The sequence below is a fragment of the Argiope bruennichi genome, chromosome 6, assembly GCF_947563725.1.
Source record: "Argiope bruennichi chromosome 6, qqArgBrue1.1, whole genome shotgun sequence".
Taxonomy (NCBI): Eukaryota; Metazoa; Arthropoda; class Arachnida; order Araneae; family Araneidae; genus Argiope; species Argiope bruennichi.
Genome location: NC_079156.1, coordinates 93,121,115 through 93,138,156, shown reverse-complemented (window position 1 = coordinate 93,138,156; position 17,042 = coordinate 93,121,115). Strand labels below are relative to the sequence as shown.

General features: G+C 31.9%; 1 protein-coding gene across 1 annotated transcript in view; it reads left to right on the top strand.

Annotated features, from left to right (window-relative positions):
• Positions 1–1,277: 1,277 nt before the first annotated feature.
• Positions 1,278–17,042, top strand: part of LOC129971829 (uncharacterized) — a 77,689-nt gene continuing 61,924 nt past the window's right edge. The window contains exons 1-4 of the mRNA XM_056085806.1: positions 1,278–1,772; positions 5,594–5,686; positions 9,338–9,430; positions 11,868–11,963. Of these exons, the coding sequence (XP_055941781.1) occupies positions 1,278–1,772; positions 5,594–5,686; positions 9,338–9,430; positions 11,868–11,963 (777 nt within the window). The remainder of the gene's footprint in view (positions 1,773–5,593; positions 5,687–9,337; positions 9,431–11,867; positions 11,964–17,042) is intronic.

Genomic DNA, 17,042 nt, shown 5'->3' with positions numbered 1-17,042 from the left:
TTACATTAAAAAAAAATAATTGATAAAAATTTCAAATCGATATTTACATTATTTTTGAAAAATTTGAATTAAAATTTGAAAGAATTTTACAATTATGATGCATTTCTTTTTGACTTCTTAAGAAAACATTAGAAATGTTTAATTACAATTTCAATTTTGAATTTTAATTTAATTGGTTTTATTTTAATAATGGTAGTTTGTCTTAAAGATTTTCACAATGCTTATTTGATATTTCATAAAAGTTATAACGTAATTTATCATAAAGAAAGTATGCTTGGTCAATTGCTTATCATTTCAGATGCAAGATCCAGATTATAATGAAGATCTTTACGAAGAAAAATCAAAGGTTACTATTTATTTTTATACTTTTTTTTAAACTTAAAATCTGAATTAATTCATTAAAAGGATCTCAACCTTATCTTCAGTCGTGGTCACTGTCTGCCTCTTAGTGTATTTAGATAAAGAAAGATAAAGTAACTGATTTCGAAATGTTTAAATTGCATATTTTACACTCATTAATCAAAATTTATATAAAAAAAATTGAATAAGAAAATGCATTAAGTAATTGGTTAATAATCCCAATTATTTAATGAAGATGTAACAACAGCATCAATTTAAAGATGATGTAACAATCATAATAAACTCAAAGTTGATATTCATTAATTTATTTATTTAGCAGTTGATTTTTCTTCGGAGAATGAAAATGGGCAATAGTCTATATAATTTTTAATATACTGTGATAAAAAATAATTTTAAATTTAAAAAAAATTAAAAATTTATTTTTGACATTATATAATTGATAAAGTAAAAAAAAAAGAAAAGATAAAAATAAATAATAAAAATTTGCTTTTTAAGAAATACAGTTTGATGAGAAAAAAGGCGTATGGAAAATTTTTTATCATGAAAAACTCCAATACAAACCCATTTTCCAAATGAGAACCACGAGTTCCTTCATGGCGAAAGTTTATTATATTTTCAACATCTCATCAGGTGAACCTAATGTGATATTTTAAGCACTGAATAATTTTACTTTCTCGTATAAGAATCATACAAAGAGGAAAAAAAAATGCTATTGTCAAAAAATTCGAATTGGAACTGTGCACTTCCACGACAAATCTTCAAGTTTTAGAAGCGTATAATTTGTTTGAAAACTTTGCTCTAAAGCATCAGGTTAAATACTTTCGTTTTTACCTTCCTCTGCAATTTTTGGCTTGCATTTGTTTTTTTACCCTTCGTTATAGTTTTTATGCAAAGTTTCCTATATGCTTTTATTAGATATGAAGCTGATCTATTTTACCTTTCAGCTTGTGTATAAGAGAAGATCCTCGACAAGTCAACATGATTTCTACCGGGAACCTTCATCGTCCCGAACAGATTCGGACGAAAGAAGTCCAGAAGAACCTTTCCGAGGTCATTCCTATTCCAGCGATAGACAACGAGCTGGACGACGCGCCTCGTGGTCGGAAATGACCAGAATGACGGAACCAATCCGACGTGAAATGGTACAGAAAAGAATTCCTTCTTTCGAAGGGTTGGAATTTTCCACAGACGAGCCTCTAGACTCTGAAATGGATGGTAGAGTGGAGATACGAAAAGTAAAGAAGGTGTGGTCCTACAAAACAGTGCATGAAAGAAGCGCTGATCAATCAAGTTATGGAGGACGGGATGACCAGTCAATGAAAACTTCGACAATGAAGACAGAAGATACAGGACCCAAATCAAATATAACGGCAGCTGAAGGACATGTGTACTGTCCAGTTGCTAAATGGGACGTAAGTTCAGAGTTAATAATTTGAACTAGTATGATTTCTATATTCTTCGTACAATTGGAATGTTTTGATGTGAGAGGTTCATACTCACTTCATTTTTTAAATCCAATAGAATCGCTCATCTAAAAATAACTAGATGGATGAAATTAAGAAAATAGATTTATCACTAGTACCACAGATTTGTATCGAATTTTAGACCCAATATATAAAACGCTTTATTGTTTGTCAGTAAGTATATTTGTGTATAAAAGAACTCGAAAACTTAGCAATAAACGATAAATGAAATCTTGTTGTCAACATAGAGATTTATGCCAAACTTTGGTTTGGTTTTTTCAACTCATTGAAGAGAAAACATTTGAAGTGTTTGCTTGATTTCCTATATTATTCTATGTAACACAAAACATGAAGGTCCACAATGGCCTGGTGGTAAGGTCAAGGCTTCTGAACAGGAGAGTTTCAGTTTTGAGACCCAATTACACCGAAGAATAAGCGGATCTGGTTCATGTTAAATCAGTCGGAGCCAAACGTCCTCCAGCTAGTGTAGTGTGGAAGTTTAGGAGAGGGAGTGCCAGCTCGGTGTTATCTTCGTCATCTGACCGCGGTTCAAAATGACGAGGTCCGTCCCAAAATAGTCCTAGTAATGCCTTTAAACGGGACGTTAATATAACTGATGTGAACGGAGCAACACAAAACACGCTATATTGCGTTATTAGAGAGAAAGTCGTAGGGAAAAGACTTCTGCTGATTTTATCTGCATGCTACATAGCAATTTTTTTATTAAAAAAAATTCTTCATCAATCTGATCTCTCGGATAGTGGAAATTAGAAATAGCCTTGTTGCTGTTTCTTACTTTTACGGTTATTTAATTTTATATGATCTTGACATAATATTGTTAACTGATGTCGAGATTTCGTTCGGATTATATGGTCACTTATTTCGGCCAGTGGTTATCTCAATGTAAACAGGATCTTAAATAACATTAAGATGAAGTACCGAGCTTGCTGAACCATTTCGTAGCTAGCTATTTCTAATTCATCTATTTCTCTCTGGGTTGTTGTAGGATGGATGGAGTTAGATGGATTATTTCAAATTTTGTTGTGAATGCTCTATGAACTATGAATGATTGTTATGAACATGAATGATCTAAAATTTCCATAGCATTGGCCATCTATTGGCGTATTTCTATAGCAATGAAAGAAGTGTAACGTTCTCTTGCTCATACTTAAGCTCCAATAAGCTGATTCGAGACTATGATTTGACTCAATATCAGGCAACTCTTTGTAGCACCGTATGAGTAATTTGTAGATGATATTGAATGAAATGCATTTAATCTTATTTTTAAAAAATGTCAAAATCTGAAGAAAAATGTGTTATTTCAGTTACGAGAATATGTTTTGATATTATTTTAAATAATCTTAAGGACTGTTAATGGTGATGACAGTGAGCCGACTATAATGTATACTTGATATCTAAATCTAAAGGCTTGTTCTTTAATTGTAACCACATGGAGTTTTTTCTTAAAGTTAATCCCGTAAACCAAGTTAACATCTTTGTGAAATAAATAGCATATTTTATGATATAAATATTTAATAAAACTGAAGCTACCGGTATAAATTGATATATATATATATAAACGTACAATCTATTACATGTAAAAATAACGGTCCATTATAAGTAAAAATACCAATGTAGGCGACGATCAAAATGTGGCAACTCTCCCTTTATCCGAACTTAGAAATTTTAAAAAAATCTAGCCATCTTGAAAAGGTTCTTTGGGTATGAATCTAGCCTCAGTAAATTTTTCAATAGATTTCTGATTTTTTTTATGTGCTAATATGAAGTTAAGTAATTGGAAATTTCCCACCACATTGTACACTCTTGTCGGCAATTTTATAAATATCAGAATTGTTATGCAAATTTGTCTATAGCTATGCAGAGCAACAAACTCCATAATAAATAACAAAGGCAATATTTCAGGTATTACATTGCAAGAAAGCACGAAACATAAGTAGCGAAACAAGGCGAAGAATGCCCAAGGACAGTACTTACAGAACTTATTGTCTGCTGCAATTTGCTCAAACAAATTATGTGTTTGCAATTTGCTATTTACTTTTAGATATCGTATTACAATATTCCATACGATGACGCCCCACTTAATGACTCTCGCAGACCGTGATGGCCGGGTGATAAGGTCTCGTCTTCGGAACCGGAAGGTTCAGGTTCGAGACCGATTCCACCGAAGAACCGTCGTGTAAGCGGGTCTGGTGCATGTTAAATCTGTCGGGTCAAACGTCCTTCCACTGGTGTGATATGATGTGGAGAGGGGTGCCAGCTCAGGTGTCGTCCTCGTCTCTGACCGCGGTTCATAATTACGAAGTTCGTCCCAAAATACCCCTAGTGTTGCTTTAAAACGGGACGTTAATGTAACTACACTAAACCAAAAACTTAATGACTCTCACTTCATTATTTACTTGTGTTTTTTACCTAAGCGTATTGTATGCAATATATATGTAATGAAATCTCTAAATCTAAATTAAATCCTAATTTATTTCCTAATTTTTATCTTTATTTAGCCCATATTAACTTCATTCTAAAAATGTTCTTTTATTTCCTGATCCCATTCCACATTTTTTTATTTAATTAATGCTGCAGAAGCTCTGTAAAAATGCTTAAATCAGCGATTCCCACGCTTCCAGTAAAGGGATAAAAATCCTTAATGTTTGCAACATTCTTTTAAGAGATTTTTATAATTCCCTTACCTAAATAGACACTTGTAAAGAAATCCATATCAGAATCTCCTTGTATATAATCATTGCGGATAAATATTTCTGTCTCTTTCGTTCTTTTGCCGTGCTGTATATGTAAATTGATGTACCTCGTCAATTCTTACTTTTACATAGATTATGCCTCCCAAGATGGAATAAAGGCAAAGTTTAAAAATTTTTAAGTGTCTTCTCTCTTTTTGGCCACGAAATTGCTCAAAAATGTGTTATATATAATATAAATTTCGAATCCTGTCAGCTAAATAATATGTAGCATTATTTTTTTAAATTTTTAATTTAATTTTAATATCCATTTCGTGAAAGCAATTTATTTACAAGCAGACGCAGCGCGACAGAAAAGCAGAAGTAAGAAAGAAGGCAAGAAAGGAACGAACAAATGATCACTAGTCTTATATAAGATAGGATTTCTGGCCACGTGCCAATTCAATACACGTGTTGACCTTTGATACATTGGCAAGGGCACCGAAGGGATCACTTTCATTTGAGACGTAGATTGATTGCGCAGTAATTTTTACACAGCTTCGTACGTGGAATGAGATCAGAAAATAAGAGAATATTTTACTATGGGCTAAACACACACACACACACACACACACACACACACACACACACACACACACACACACACACACACACACACACACACACACACACACACACACACACACACACACACACACACACACACACACACACACACACACACACATGTTTGAAAAGAATTAAATTAGTTTTGACGTTCACAAGTGTTGTACTGTTGAAGCACGCGTATCCATTCAGCTGTTTTTGTGCGTCCCAGGTCCGACGTCTTCAACATTGGACTTGCATTTCGGCAAGGTATGATAAGGGGTTAATGTGCATAAACAATTAAAACTGATTTCGACAAAATGATTTATATTATGTGTCATTAACCATATAAACTAAGACAGTAACGTTCAGAATTCTACGAGACAGTTTGCACTTAATGACATTGTATTGAACCAGATTTCCTGTTCTTTATAAATCTAAGACTTCTTTTTTTTTTTTTTTTTGCACTTGCAGGTCGATTACACCAACAGGAATTATGTTCGCAGTAAATGTAACAAGCCTATTGGGTTGCACCGTTACACATTAGGAAGACAGTTCAAGCATGATGTAAGTAATCAACATTTATAAACATTCAACACTTAACAAACTGATAGCATCGAATCTGGCAGTGAACTGTATCAGTAATGGTTGACAAACATAAGTACATTTTTATATAGTTCAGTTGAATTGCACTGTGGCTCGGAGAAAATACTCAACAATTTTATCGGTTTAAATTGTATCGAGTCAAGACATATCTCTACATTTGTGTCCAGTTATGTTACCGAAAAAAGGCGGTTGAATTTGAAAAGCTAGGTTTTTGCGTTAATATAAATAATAATAATAACTATTTGACTGAGAGAAAAGTTTGAATTAAAAACTTGTAGACATTGAATAGGTGAGGCTTAGTTAAGCTAAGAGTAAATTTTAAAAAAGGGTAAGTTTGGAAACATATTTTCCCCTTTTTTTCGGTTAGGGAAATTTTTTTTTTTGGAATTTTACTTTCTTGTATGCTATATTGAAAAGAATAATAAATATTTTATATCTATATCAGCATTAGTTTTTGTCAAATTTATGTTTGTTCAAAAAAATGTAGTCGGAAAAAAATTTATTGATTAGTTTTTTGATCAATCTAAACTCGAAGAGCCAAAACTAATTATATTTTATTGTTCTTCGATTTTAAATAATGTCATAGTTTTCAATTTTAAAAAAAAAGTGAAAATTAAATTTGAAAGAAATAAAATAAAAAACTTGACTTAGTTACTCCTGGAAAAATACTAGCTTGTTATTGGAAAAGTAAAAACATTGAAAACTGGTGTTTGTGAGTATTAAGGTTATAGACAAATCTGGCTTGGTAATAGGGACAAAACATTTTTAAATTTAATTTTCGCCACTTTTTTTCTGAATAAAAGACTATAATAATCTTGTCTAAAATCGGAAGACAACGTTTTTTAAGATGAGATCATTTCTTGGTCCCGAATAATGCATTAGAGAAAAGTATTTAAAAGTATTTTATGACAAAGTTGAATTAAAAAAAAAAGCAAACACAGATTTGAAATTTAAACTTATTATTTCTTACTGTATAACATGTAATTATGGATAATTCTAAAATTTTTGCTCAAATTTTTAAAAAATGAAATATTTTTCCAATTTTTTTTAAAATTTACTTCTAACATGCTTCTAACATCTATTCGTTTCATATATTGTTTTAATATCTACAATTTTCTAATTTTTGATTTTCCTCTCAGATTAATAGTTTTTTCTTTAAATTCAAAAGACATGTATTTGATCTTCAACACCACTTCTTTTTTCCCCCAAAATTTAGTTGATAGCAAATTTAGAAGCTTGTTTTGGAAAGCTAACTAAACAAACTTAAAACGATGATACCGTTGCTATGTATTCATATTCATACTCATATTTTAATACTTTCCGTGACGATTCATCTAAATGTTTAACTTGCTTTAACAGAATTGTGGTTTTAAAAATTTTATGTATTGCTTATTATAGTGAAACCGTGGAGAAATACAAAATGTAACAAAGATAGCATTTGTTGAATGAATATGCATTATTATGCAAAAACACAAATCTAATATTTAAAAGAGGCGTGACTTCAATATTAAAAATAGTGTAATAATTTTATTTTTCTGTAAATGAGAAGCACAAAGAGAAAGTTCTGCAATGTTTAAAAAAAATTAACTTCAAGACTTTAATATATTCCATGTTTTAGATTTCCGTGATTCTGAAATAAACCTTTACTTTCTCGTATGCAAAGTATACAAAAAGAAAACATTGTAATCGTCAAAAAAATCCAACTACGAGATTTTCGTATATCTCCACCCTCCGAGTCCGAAAAACGCATTTTTGGAATGTCTGTTTATGAGCACGGTAACTCAAAAATGCCTTCTTAGTTAGATAAATGAAATTTGGTATGTGGCCTTTACATCAAATTTACAGATTTCCATCGAATTTTTTCTACACAGAGGAAGTATATCTGTCTGATTGTTCAGATATAAAATAATCCACCAACTACCAAACAAACAGCTCAAGAAATGAAATTTGGTGCACAGATTTATTGTCAAAGATAGATTTGTATTAAAAGGGCGAATGCCTGTCTGTCTCTATCCCTTATCAGATATACATGTAAACGCCCTGGCTGGTAGGGCGTTTGATTCGTATCCCTTGAGTTGCGGGTTCGAACCCCGCCGGCCGAAGACTCTCCGCGTGCTTGGTGGCTGGCGCGGGTATACATCTGTCGTGGTCACAAAGTCCTCCAAGTCGAGAGTAATACCACTGGGGGTACTGGATCAGGGATGATCGTTCTCTGATTCAGATCTAAATTACGATCTGTGGATGAGTGAATGAAATACATGAATGAAGTCCGTCCCGTAAAAAGGGTTGTGACGTGTGAGTAGCAAAGTCGTACTCTTGGCCCTAGTTGGCGCTACTGAAAAAATAAAAGACGCTCATTCGGCTTAAATCGCTGACAGATAACTGTCAGCGAGCTTGTAAAGTGCCACAAGCCACAACACAACAACATGTAAACGCGGTAGATCAAAATCACAAAGATTTAAATAAATGAAATTCGGTATGACGGTACAATTGTAGTTCTGTGTCAAATTTTAATTTCAATCGGTATAGAAATAACGTACGTACAAAATATCTGGTATTTGCGTATTAACCACATCCTAATTAATCTCCAAAAAATCATCAAAGATTACACATTAATAAACTGTCTCGTAATAATTGCTCATTTAAAATATGAGGTAAATAATACACAGGTACCGGTTCTCTTTACTTTATTATGAAGCATAGAAATCTCGTGCGCGGGAGTCTAGTAATAAAATTCTACACCCTTCCCAAAGCCCATCTTTTTATTTGTGGGAGTGAGAAGGAGGAAAGTGCTGCTCCTAGAGGGTATAGTCAAAAAACCATTCAAAGAAAAAGAAAGAAACAGAAAGAAAACGAATACCATCTTTAACTCTATCAATATCGAAATGCCCCAAAGAACCGTTCCCCGAAATTACGGCAGACGCCTGGATATCACGAAACATTCCCCCTTTTATCATTTAATGGATTTGACTGAATCTTGGATGCTAGAGACACTCGCCCAGATCGGATTAGGGCACAAGAAAATTTTCCGAGAAACTCAAAGAATTTCCGAGAGCACATTTAATTAGTAACCATTAGCTAAACCTGGTCATCCTTAAGAACACGATCCGCGGAAGATATTGAATTTATCTTTGAAAGGGAAATTCAGGCATTCCAGTATTCTTAGACATCGGAACAGGAATGATGAATGAGAAGGGTAATAAAATTCGGAGATGAGATAAGGCATATTACGATATTTTAAAAGATAAAATAGTTTGAGGTCGTGGTATTTATACCTGACTTGGCGTGAAAATCTAGGACTTTTTCCAAGGTTATCGAGGGTTCTAGGCTATCTCGCTTGGAAATGGTCCTAGAGTTTAGGTGATGAAATTTTCCAGAACTATCTATTTTTCGCCAAGAATCTTGCCAAAAGGTCGTCAAGTTACTGGAAATGCCGTTTTTACGTAAAATGCGCCTAAATTTCGCGATTTTCGTCCCTGAATCTGAGTATTTCAGATCTTTCTGAGATATTTCGAGACGAATACAAATATTTACGAAGTTTGTAACAATATATTGTCATAAAAAATGCAATAATAAAATGGTACAAAATGTTTATTTATTATCGTTTTTCAGGTAGATTATGATAACTCACACTACCTCAGAAGCAAAGTGAATGCACCCAAAGGTCTGCACAGGCGGACGGAAGAGATTAAGAGAAAACGAGTGGTAGGTCATACAAATTTTTTAAAAAATTTATTAGTAATACAATACCTATAGAAGTTGCTAAGTAGATGAATCAATGGGTTCAAAACATTTTGTTAAAGTCTTCACACATTTATAGCAGTGACAAGCCAAAACCTGTGACAAAGTATCAATAAATATTTTTAGTGCTCAAGTAAGCTGAGGATTGAAAGAAATAATATTTTTCTTGTTGAGAAAACCTGAAGGGCATCCATCGATGATTTCAAACAGCATTCTTATTTTATCCTTATTTATAGAGTCGACAAAAGCCAGAGAATTATTTCCATATCGATTCTTGATTCCTTGAATATCTCTTGGAGTGAATTAACTACTCATTTAGCAAAAGAAGATGTAGGAAACACATCTTTCATTAAATATATCTCATAGGAAAGTATCATTTTCATCTGAAAAAAAAGAAGTCTTATTTTGGATCAAACTTTTTCACTAAACAGTATGATGTTTGCTTAAAAAAAGAATCAAATCTTAATTCGTAAAATAAAATCCCGTGTTTTGGGATATATTTTTTACTTTTATTTACCAAATAACAATCTACACTCTTTTCCCAATGGTTCTATCCACGTGAACACTGAAATACATCATTTGATATAGCGCTTAGCCTGTCCATCGTATTACGCATGATAGTTTTTCTGAATTTATATTTTGTCCATCTTATAGAACAAAATGAATATGTGAATAAGTAAAGTAAAACGCCTTTCTCAGGACTTCTATGATATTCCTAGAGAAAGGAACCTGCCCAATCATAGATATATTGTAGTTGGCCAAGGAGAACTAACTAAAATGTGAAGAATGGATGATGTATCATCTAAATCCTGTGTCAAAATGAAATGGACGAAACCAATGCTGATATTTACTTCATCTTTAAGATCTCTGAGCGTGATTCAGATATTTTGTATCAACATAATCCTCATTTGGTTTATAATGGTAATAAATCTGTATGTTGTGGACTTAGTAGAAAGTGTTTCACTCTCTAATGAAATATGACCATCTTTGAAGTTATTGTACCAGCCCATTATTTGCGTGGTACCCACTGCTTTGTCTCTGAAGAGCAGTTTAATATTGTGAATCGGTTGTCTGGCGGCGACTTCTTCTTGTGTGCAACCGACCAACCCACCAACACTGAACGAATCAGTATCGACAGGATTTGTTGTGGCCGACTGCTATCTTTGGCATTGTCCATAGCAAATTTTCCGAACTAGGATTCTCTTCGAGACGGCCCTTAGCCACAGGTGGTCAATCTCTTACCTTCCTCCTCATATTCTCCTACACTTGTCATCATGTTATACGAGCAGCATGTCAACACTTTGAGAAAATCTTCTAAAAATTCTCTGTATTCCTCCAAATGTGCATTCTACAGCGTGTCTTGTGACGACTAATAGAACTAGCAGGTAAGATAAAAATCTAAGCATGCGCATTAGTGATGCCTTCATACCTGCACCAAATCACGCCTTCCTATATTCATTCGCTTACGTACAAAAACTCATATATAATCTCTTTGAATAATATATCTCGCGTTGATGCAATCACATGCTGGGCCAGAAAGCGAAAAGAGGAAGCCATAATAGTGTTACAAATCTGTAATTTTGCTACCCGGCAAGAATAGTGTCATCGTGGGACAAACCGTTAAAACCGTTTTAAGATCTGTCCTGTGCGTGCTGAGCTTGGCGACCATTTGGCGACTTGGTGATGAATTTGGCGACAAAATGGTGACAAAATTACAGATTTGTAACAATATCTAGACTTATCAATTAGTTACAATAACAGGACTATCGGGTCGGACGCTTCAAAATGAATAAATTATCTGACACTTTACTATAGTTGTAAACAATGTAAATGATATTTACCAAACAATTACTTTACAAAAAGTATTTTAATTGTAGAGGCTGATTTTGGGATAAAATTAATAAGCAAGGAAAAAAATATTTTAAGTTCTTTATCAGTACAAAACTAAGGAAAACTAAATGAATCTTCAGGTTCTTTTGCAAACAGTGAAAAGTTTTAAAATTTATTAGCTGCATTTATTTCGTTCTTTAATTATCTTTGCTTCTTTTTTTTTTCAAAATCAATTAATTTCAAGTTTTATCTTTACTAAATTATCAATATTACAAGGAAGCTATCATGGCAATATGAATCAAAATAAATTAGAATAGTAATGATAATTTTTAAAAAGAAATTTTTAATCTATTAACTTTTTATGAGAAGAGACACATACATTCTATAATAATTTCGTTACTATATAATTCTAGAATCATTTCGTTACTATATAATTCTAGAATCATTTCTATACGCACATTCTGTAATAATTTCGTTTTTTTCTTTCTAAAGAACATTTAAATAATTTAAACCGTTTATATATAATGCTGTAAAGTGCATTGTTTATTGGTTTTTTTTCTTTTCCCTGTAGCCTGATAAAGATGTTCTGGGTGACAGCACAGGATGGGAATTTGAATATGGACCAGAATTTTTACAAGTGGAAGAAGACGTGCCCTATATGCCAGATGTGAGTAGAATCCGTATTTATGGAAAATTTTAATTTCATTTCATTTCTTCTAACCACGATATAAATTACAAGATGTGTTCCCAGAAGCCTTCAAAGCGTTACATATATATAAATTTACTTAATTTGATTAGTTTCATGTTTATAAAAATGTGATGTTTTTATCGATCTCACACTCAATTTTTGTTTTGCTAGAGTTCTGCAATTTTGTACTATTGTGTGTTTCCTATGATAATACAATATTTTGATATTATCAGAACTGAATTATCAGTTATTAGATTCATTCTAGTTAAATTGTGACTCATACAGCACCATCTGACAGCGAATGTGAGAAAATATTGATGACAGCATTCCCTACTATTGTTAAAAGGAATTATTAAATATGTTAAAGAATAAAATGTTAAAAATAATAAAATTTAAAAAAGGATTTAGCATCACATTTTAATTAGTATGCTAGAAAGTAAATTCATACTTTTTTTATTGAATTTCTGGAGGTCAAAGTAAAAGATGCGAAAGGAAACACGGTTTCTTAGATTACAAAACGTTAGCGTGAAGTAATTTTTGAAATTTGCAATATGATATTTTTATCATCTTACATTGCATCAAGAAAAAAAAACTCTTAAAGATTTTTTTTTTTTTAAATTAGGGAATAGATGACATAAATAGTTTCTAAACAGTGAACCAAATAAAAAAAAAAAAATGTTATCAATGATTAATAGAAAAAAATGCATTTCTTTCTGGGGTTCCAAGTCAAGGAATCAGTTCTAGTCAAAATAAGTTCAAATGTTGGAAATGCTCGACATTCCACTTCACGATATTGGAACATCGAAGGCTATTGTTATGAATTTGTAATACTGCTTCCCTGCTCAGTAAGTCTTCTAATAAGAAAACTGTTTCTGATGCAGTAATGGCTATTGAAAAGATATTGAATCAATGAACCCAACCTTGCCGAATCTGTTAACAAGAATGAAGGTTTCCGAAAATTCGAGAATCTTGGTGATAGTCCATTAGAATTCGAGTTCTAGTTTCGTGCCCTATCAGCGAGATAATAAAACGAGGGGAGTCATTTTTTGTGTGCATCTTTTTGGAGTTTTCTAACGAGATTTTAGAGAGAGCGTTGTGCTGTTGGGGTTGTTTAATAGAGATTTGCTACTTTGTGTTGCTATTTACTGCAAGTGTTATTTTTGTGTATCCTTTAGCTGTGTTTTGCTACTTTCCTTTCCTGTGGAATAAATTGCTTTATCCGTTATTGAGCCTGTTGGAATTTTTACTTTATACCCACTAGATGGACTTCTCAATGACAATATTATGTCAGTCGTATTTCACCTTAAATAAGATCCAATTTTGCATGAATTTTTACTCTAAAATATACATTGGGCTTATTTTACACCGTGTTTGATTTTGCCAGACAAAAGTCACATTTATTCATTGGAATTGATTCCAGTTCATATCCTGTAGGGATGGTTAGACGTTGCCAAGCCCATTATTTATCAGATTTACATGTGTGTTTTATCTACATTTTGATCAACAATCGGCAATAAAACATGAAGCCTATGTCGCTGGCGTTAATTAAATATAATTTATCAGGGGATTTATCTCGGGAAATCCTTATTTCTGAAACAAATTAGTTTTTAAAGAATAAACGTTGTATAATGAGAACTAGAATTCCTCTTTAGTAATTTGCGAATTACATGTATATAAAAAGAGACACAAAGGGGCAGGTTGAAACTTTCTATTGTTACAAATCCGTAGTATTGCTTCCCTTCACGGTTTGTCGAATAGTAAGGAAGAGAGTATCACAGATATTTTGACTCTAATGCTATAGATGCCAAATCAGGGATTCAGGCATTGGCGGTGAATTTAGCACTTTTGGCGATAAAGATCAAGATTCTTAAAAATACAAATATTGCCGCATTGAAAAGAGGCAGTCGACTCTCCATGGCCGAATGGTCATCGCACTGGTCTCTTAATCAAGAAATCACAAGTTCGAGTCCCGCTAGAGACAATGCGATTCACAGTCTGTGTAAAAATTTAATTCTTTGATTTTATGTTTCCCTTTATTTCATGTTCCAGAAGATTCTGGACATTTCTTTAGTTTACCAGCCAAGTGTTCTGGACTTTTCTTACTGTCCCCAGAAAAGTTTTCTGGAACTTTTCCTGCTAGTATAAAAGCAGAAGATCTTTCAGTCACTGTGTTCTGAGTTAGTTGAGTTAATAAATTGGTTTAGCCCTACTTCTTGCGCGTGTCATTGAGTTCCCCACTAAAGAGCCTACGTGGCAATATTAAGTCAATATCTATATTAGGAACCGAAATTCGTAGATCTTTCTGAACGCTTCTGTGCTCTTTCAAGTAGACAATTAAAACCCAAGGCAGCTTAAAAGAGTGATGATTAAAAAAAATTTTTTAATTGCACAAAGAGTTTGCTGTGTACAGCAATCACATAGAACTCGCTGTATGTGCTCCAATTTAAGTAGTGATTTGGTGTTGGCATATAGCTTATAATTTTTGCAAATTCTGTTTTTGTAGACACTTAGGCAATATTCTGCTACTTCTTTATCCGTATTTCCTTGTGGCATAAATACCTTTCACGGATTATCGAGTTTGTTAAACTTATCATTGTACAGTAACGGACAAATTTGCAGCAACAATATAATTAAAATTCCATAGCAATAAATGCAATTTATAAACATAAATTTATCTTTAAGAGTAACAGTTAATTAATTAATTAAACAGTTAAATTGAATCAGTCTTCTGCAAATTATTGTTCATGTAAATTAAAACATATAGATATCTAATAATATAAAAGTGAAAATATGAGTCGGAACTAAACAAAAGGAAGCAAAATTTTTAAATCTTGATTTTAGCATTGGCAACGGCATGCGATTTAATGTAACAATGGAATAATGAAATTAAATAAAGTATTAAAAAATTAAAGTAGAAAAAAAAATTGTTCGGAAACGAAATTGATATCAATAAAGGAAAACATTTTTGTAAGTTTTAATATGGTGAAAAAATCATTTTTTGACATACTATATTCGAAAAATAAAATAGCAAAAATGCTTAGTTTTCAGTTAGATATATTTTAATTAAATTTTTAACTTTGAAAAATGGGCAGTTATCTTGCCGTTTCGAAGGGCATGTATACCAAATTTATCAAAAAACTGTAGCAAAAATGGTAGAAAAAACTCATCTTTATATTCAGATTTAATCTATTCCTTTGCTCTGAATTTCATCTTTTAAGTATTTATTCATCAGGCAAAAAAGACAGGCCTTCTTGAAAAGGCTCTAACTATAAATATCCGCACCTTTAATCTTTTTTTCACCTATTTTACTGTAAAAAACGTGGTATTAAAAATGTTTTCCTACTTTACAAAATGCTATTCTAATATTAAAAACTATTAATTTATGTTTTTCTTTGCTAAAATTAGTTTGAATTCTTATATTTATTGAAGTCTGTAACAAATATTTCTATCACTGGAACATAAATAAATCCATTGCGTGAGACAATTAAAAACTAAAAACCTTTTATCACATCATGACTAAGATTGTAAAAGTTTCAGCGTGTTTTTTTTTCAAACATCCTTGATTTAAAATCAGAGAGTCGTTGAACACACGTGAATGACTTCATTTCACTTCTATACAATTATGTATTGCCCAAAAAAAATTTCCATTAAGATAACAGGAATCTTATGATTCATACAATAAGACCGAATGCCATAATGGCATTTTTTTTCTAATGGCTGATTCCGTAAATTATGGATCTAAATAGCGGATTCGCGTGCATGAGTCAGCATCGGGCTACCGCGTTCCCTGTTAGGAATAAAAGCATCGGACAGCGCATTATTATTAGTTGAATAATGGACAGAGGAGGCTACAATTTAGATTGACCTTGAAGCCACCTTCTAAAAGAATAACAATTTATTAAGAAGTATTTAACACATTGAGAAATGCTTATTAAAAGACAAACGATCACTCCTCAAGGCCATGTTACTATATTTTACACCACTCATTCTTTGGAAATAATGATATTGTGTTTGAACAATGGTTGCATACCAGAAGTTGCACATGTTTTAAGAATGTACTGTAGGGCAGTGACTTATGTAGTAAATAGGAGAGAAAGGGTTTATAGTGGGCCTGCCTGTTGAGGGGATAGCCGAAAATTTAAAATATTAATCCCGTATTTCAATTATCTAAGATAAACTGAATGTCCCCCTTATTTTTTGCATATTGAGGATGTTTCATTGTTAAGAATACTTTTATTAAAAAGTTACTTACTAAAGTAAAGTATTATTTATTAAAGAATTATTTACTTTTATTAAGAATATTTCTATTAGGGTTTTATCTTTTTAATTATTTGAAATTAATTAATTAATTTAGTTCTTAAAACTGCCATTTAGGTTTAACTTCATAATTCAGATATGATTTTTTTTAAAATTCATAGAATGTTCATTCTTAAAAACGTTTGCTCTTTTCTACCATTCAGTGTGATTCAGGAAATCATGTTATCGCTCTATTAGTTTGAATTTATGCTATCATATTATATTGAACATTTTTTTTATTGAATTAGTAAACAGAAATCTTTTAAGAAAATATAGATTTTGTAAATATTTGATAATTCACACAAAGCTTCATTGTTGAATGATTGTGCATATTCTTCTATATTGTGCATATTATATGTTCTATTTTCTTATATAAACATCCTTCAATTTTCAAAACACATTACTGGTTAAATTATGGACTTCCAAGGCATTGCCATTATCGAGCCAACTTTAAATGCAACAGTTGTCCGTTCTAACGAGGCGCTCATTCGGCTAATTGGATTTATTTTTTTATCTTCAGTATTAAGAAAGTTATAGGGAAATGAAAATTTCAACCCCATCATTTCTGCTCCCTTTGAGCAATATGGCCCATTATGAACTTGTCTGAGATTTTTTATATTTCAAACAACATTTTACAATTCATTTAAAATCCAAACAAAATTACTCTAGTTGTCCTGTTTACAAGATAACATGGGCAAAGTGTCATATATATATATATATATATATATATATATATATATATATATATATATAATTAAATTT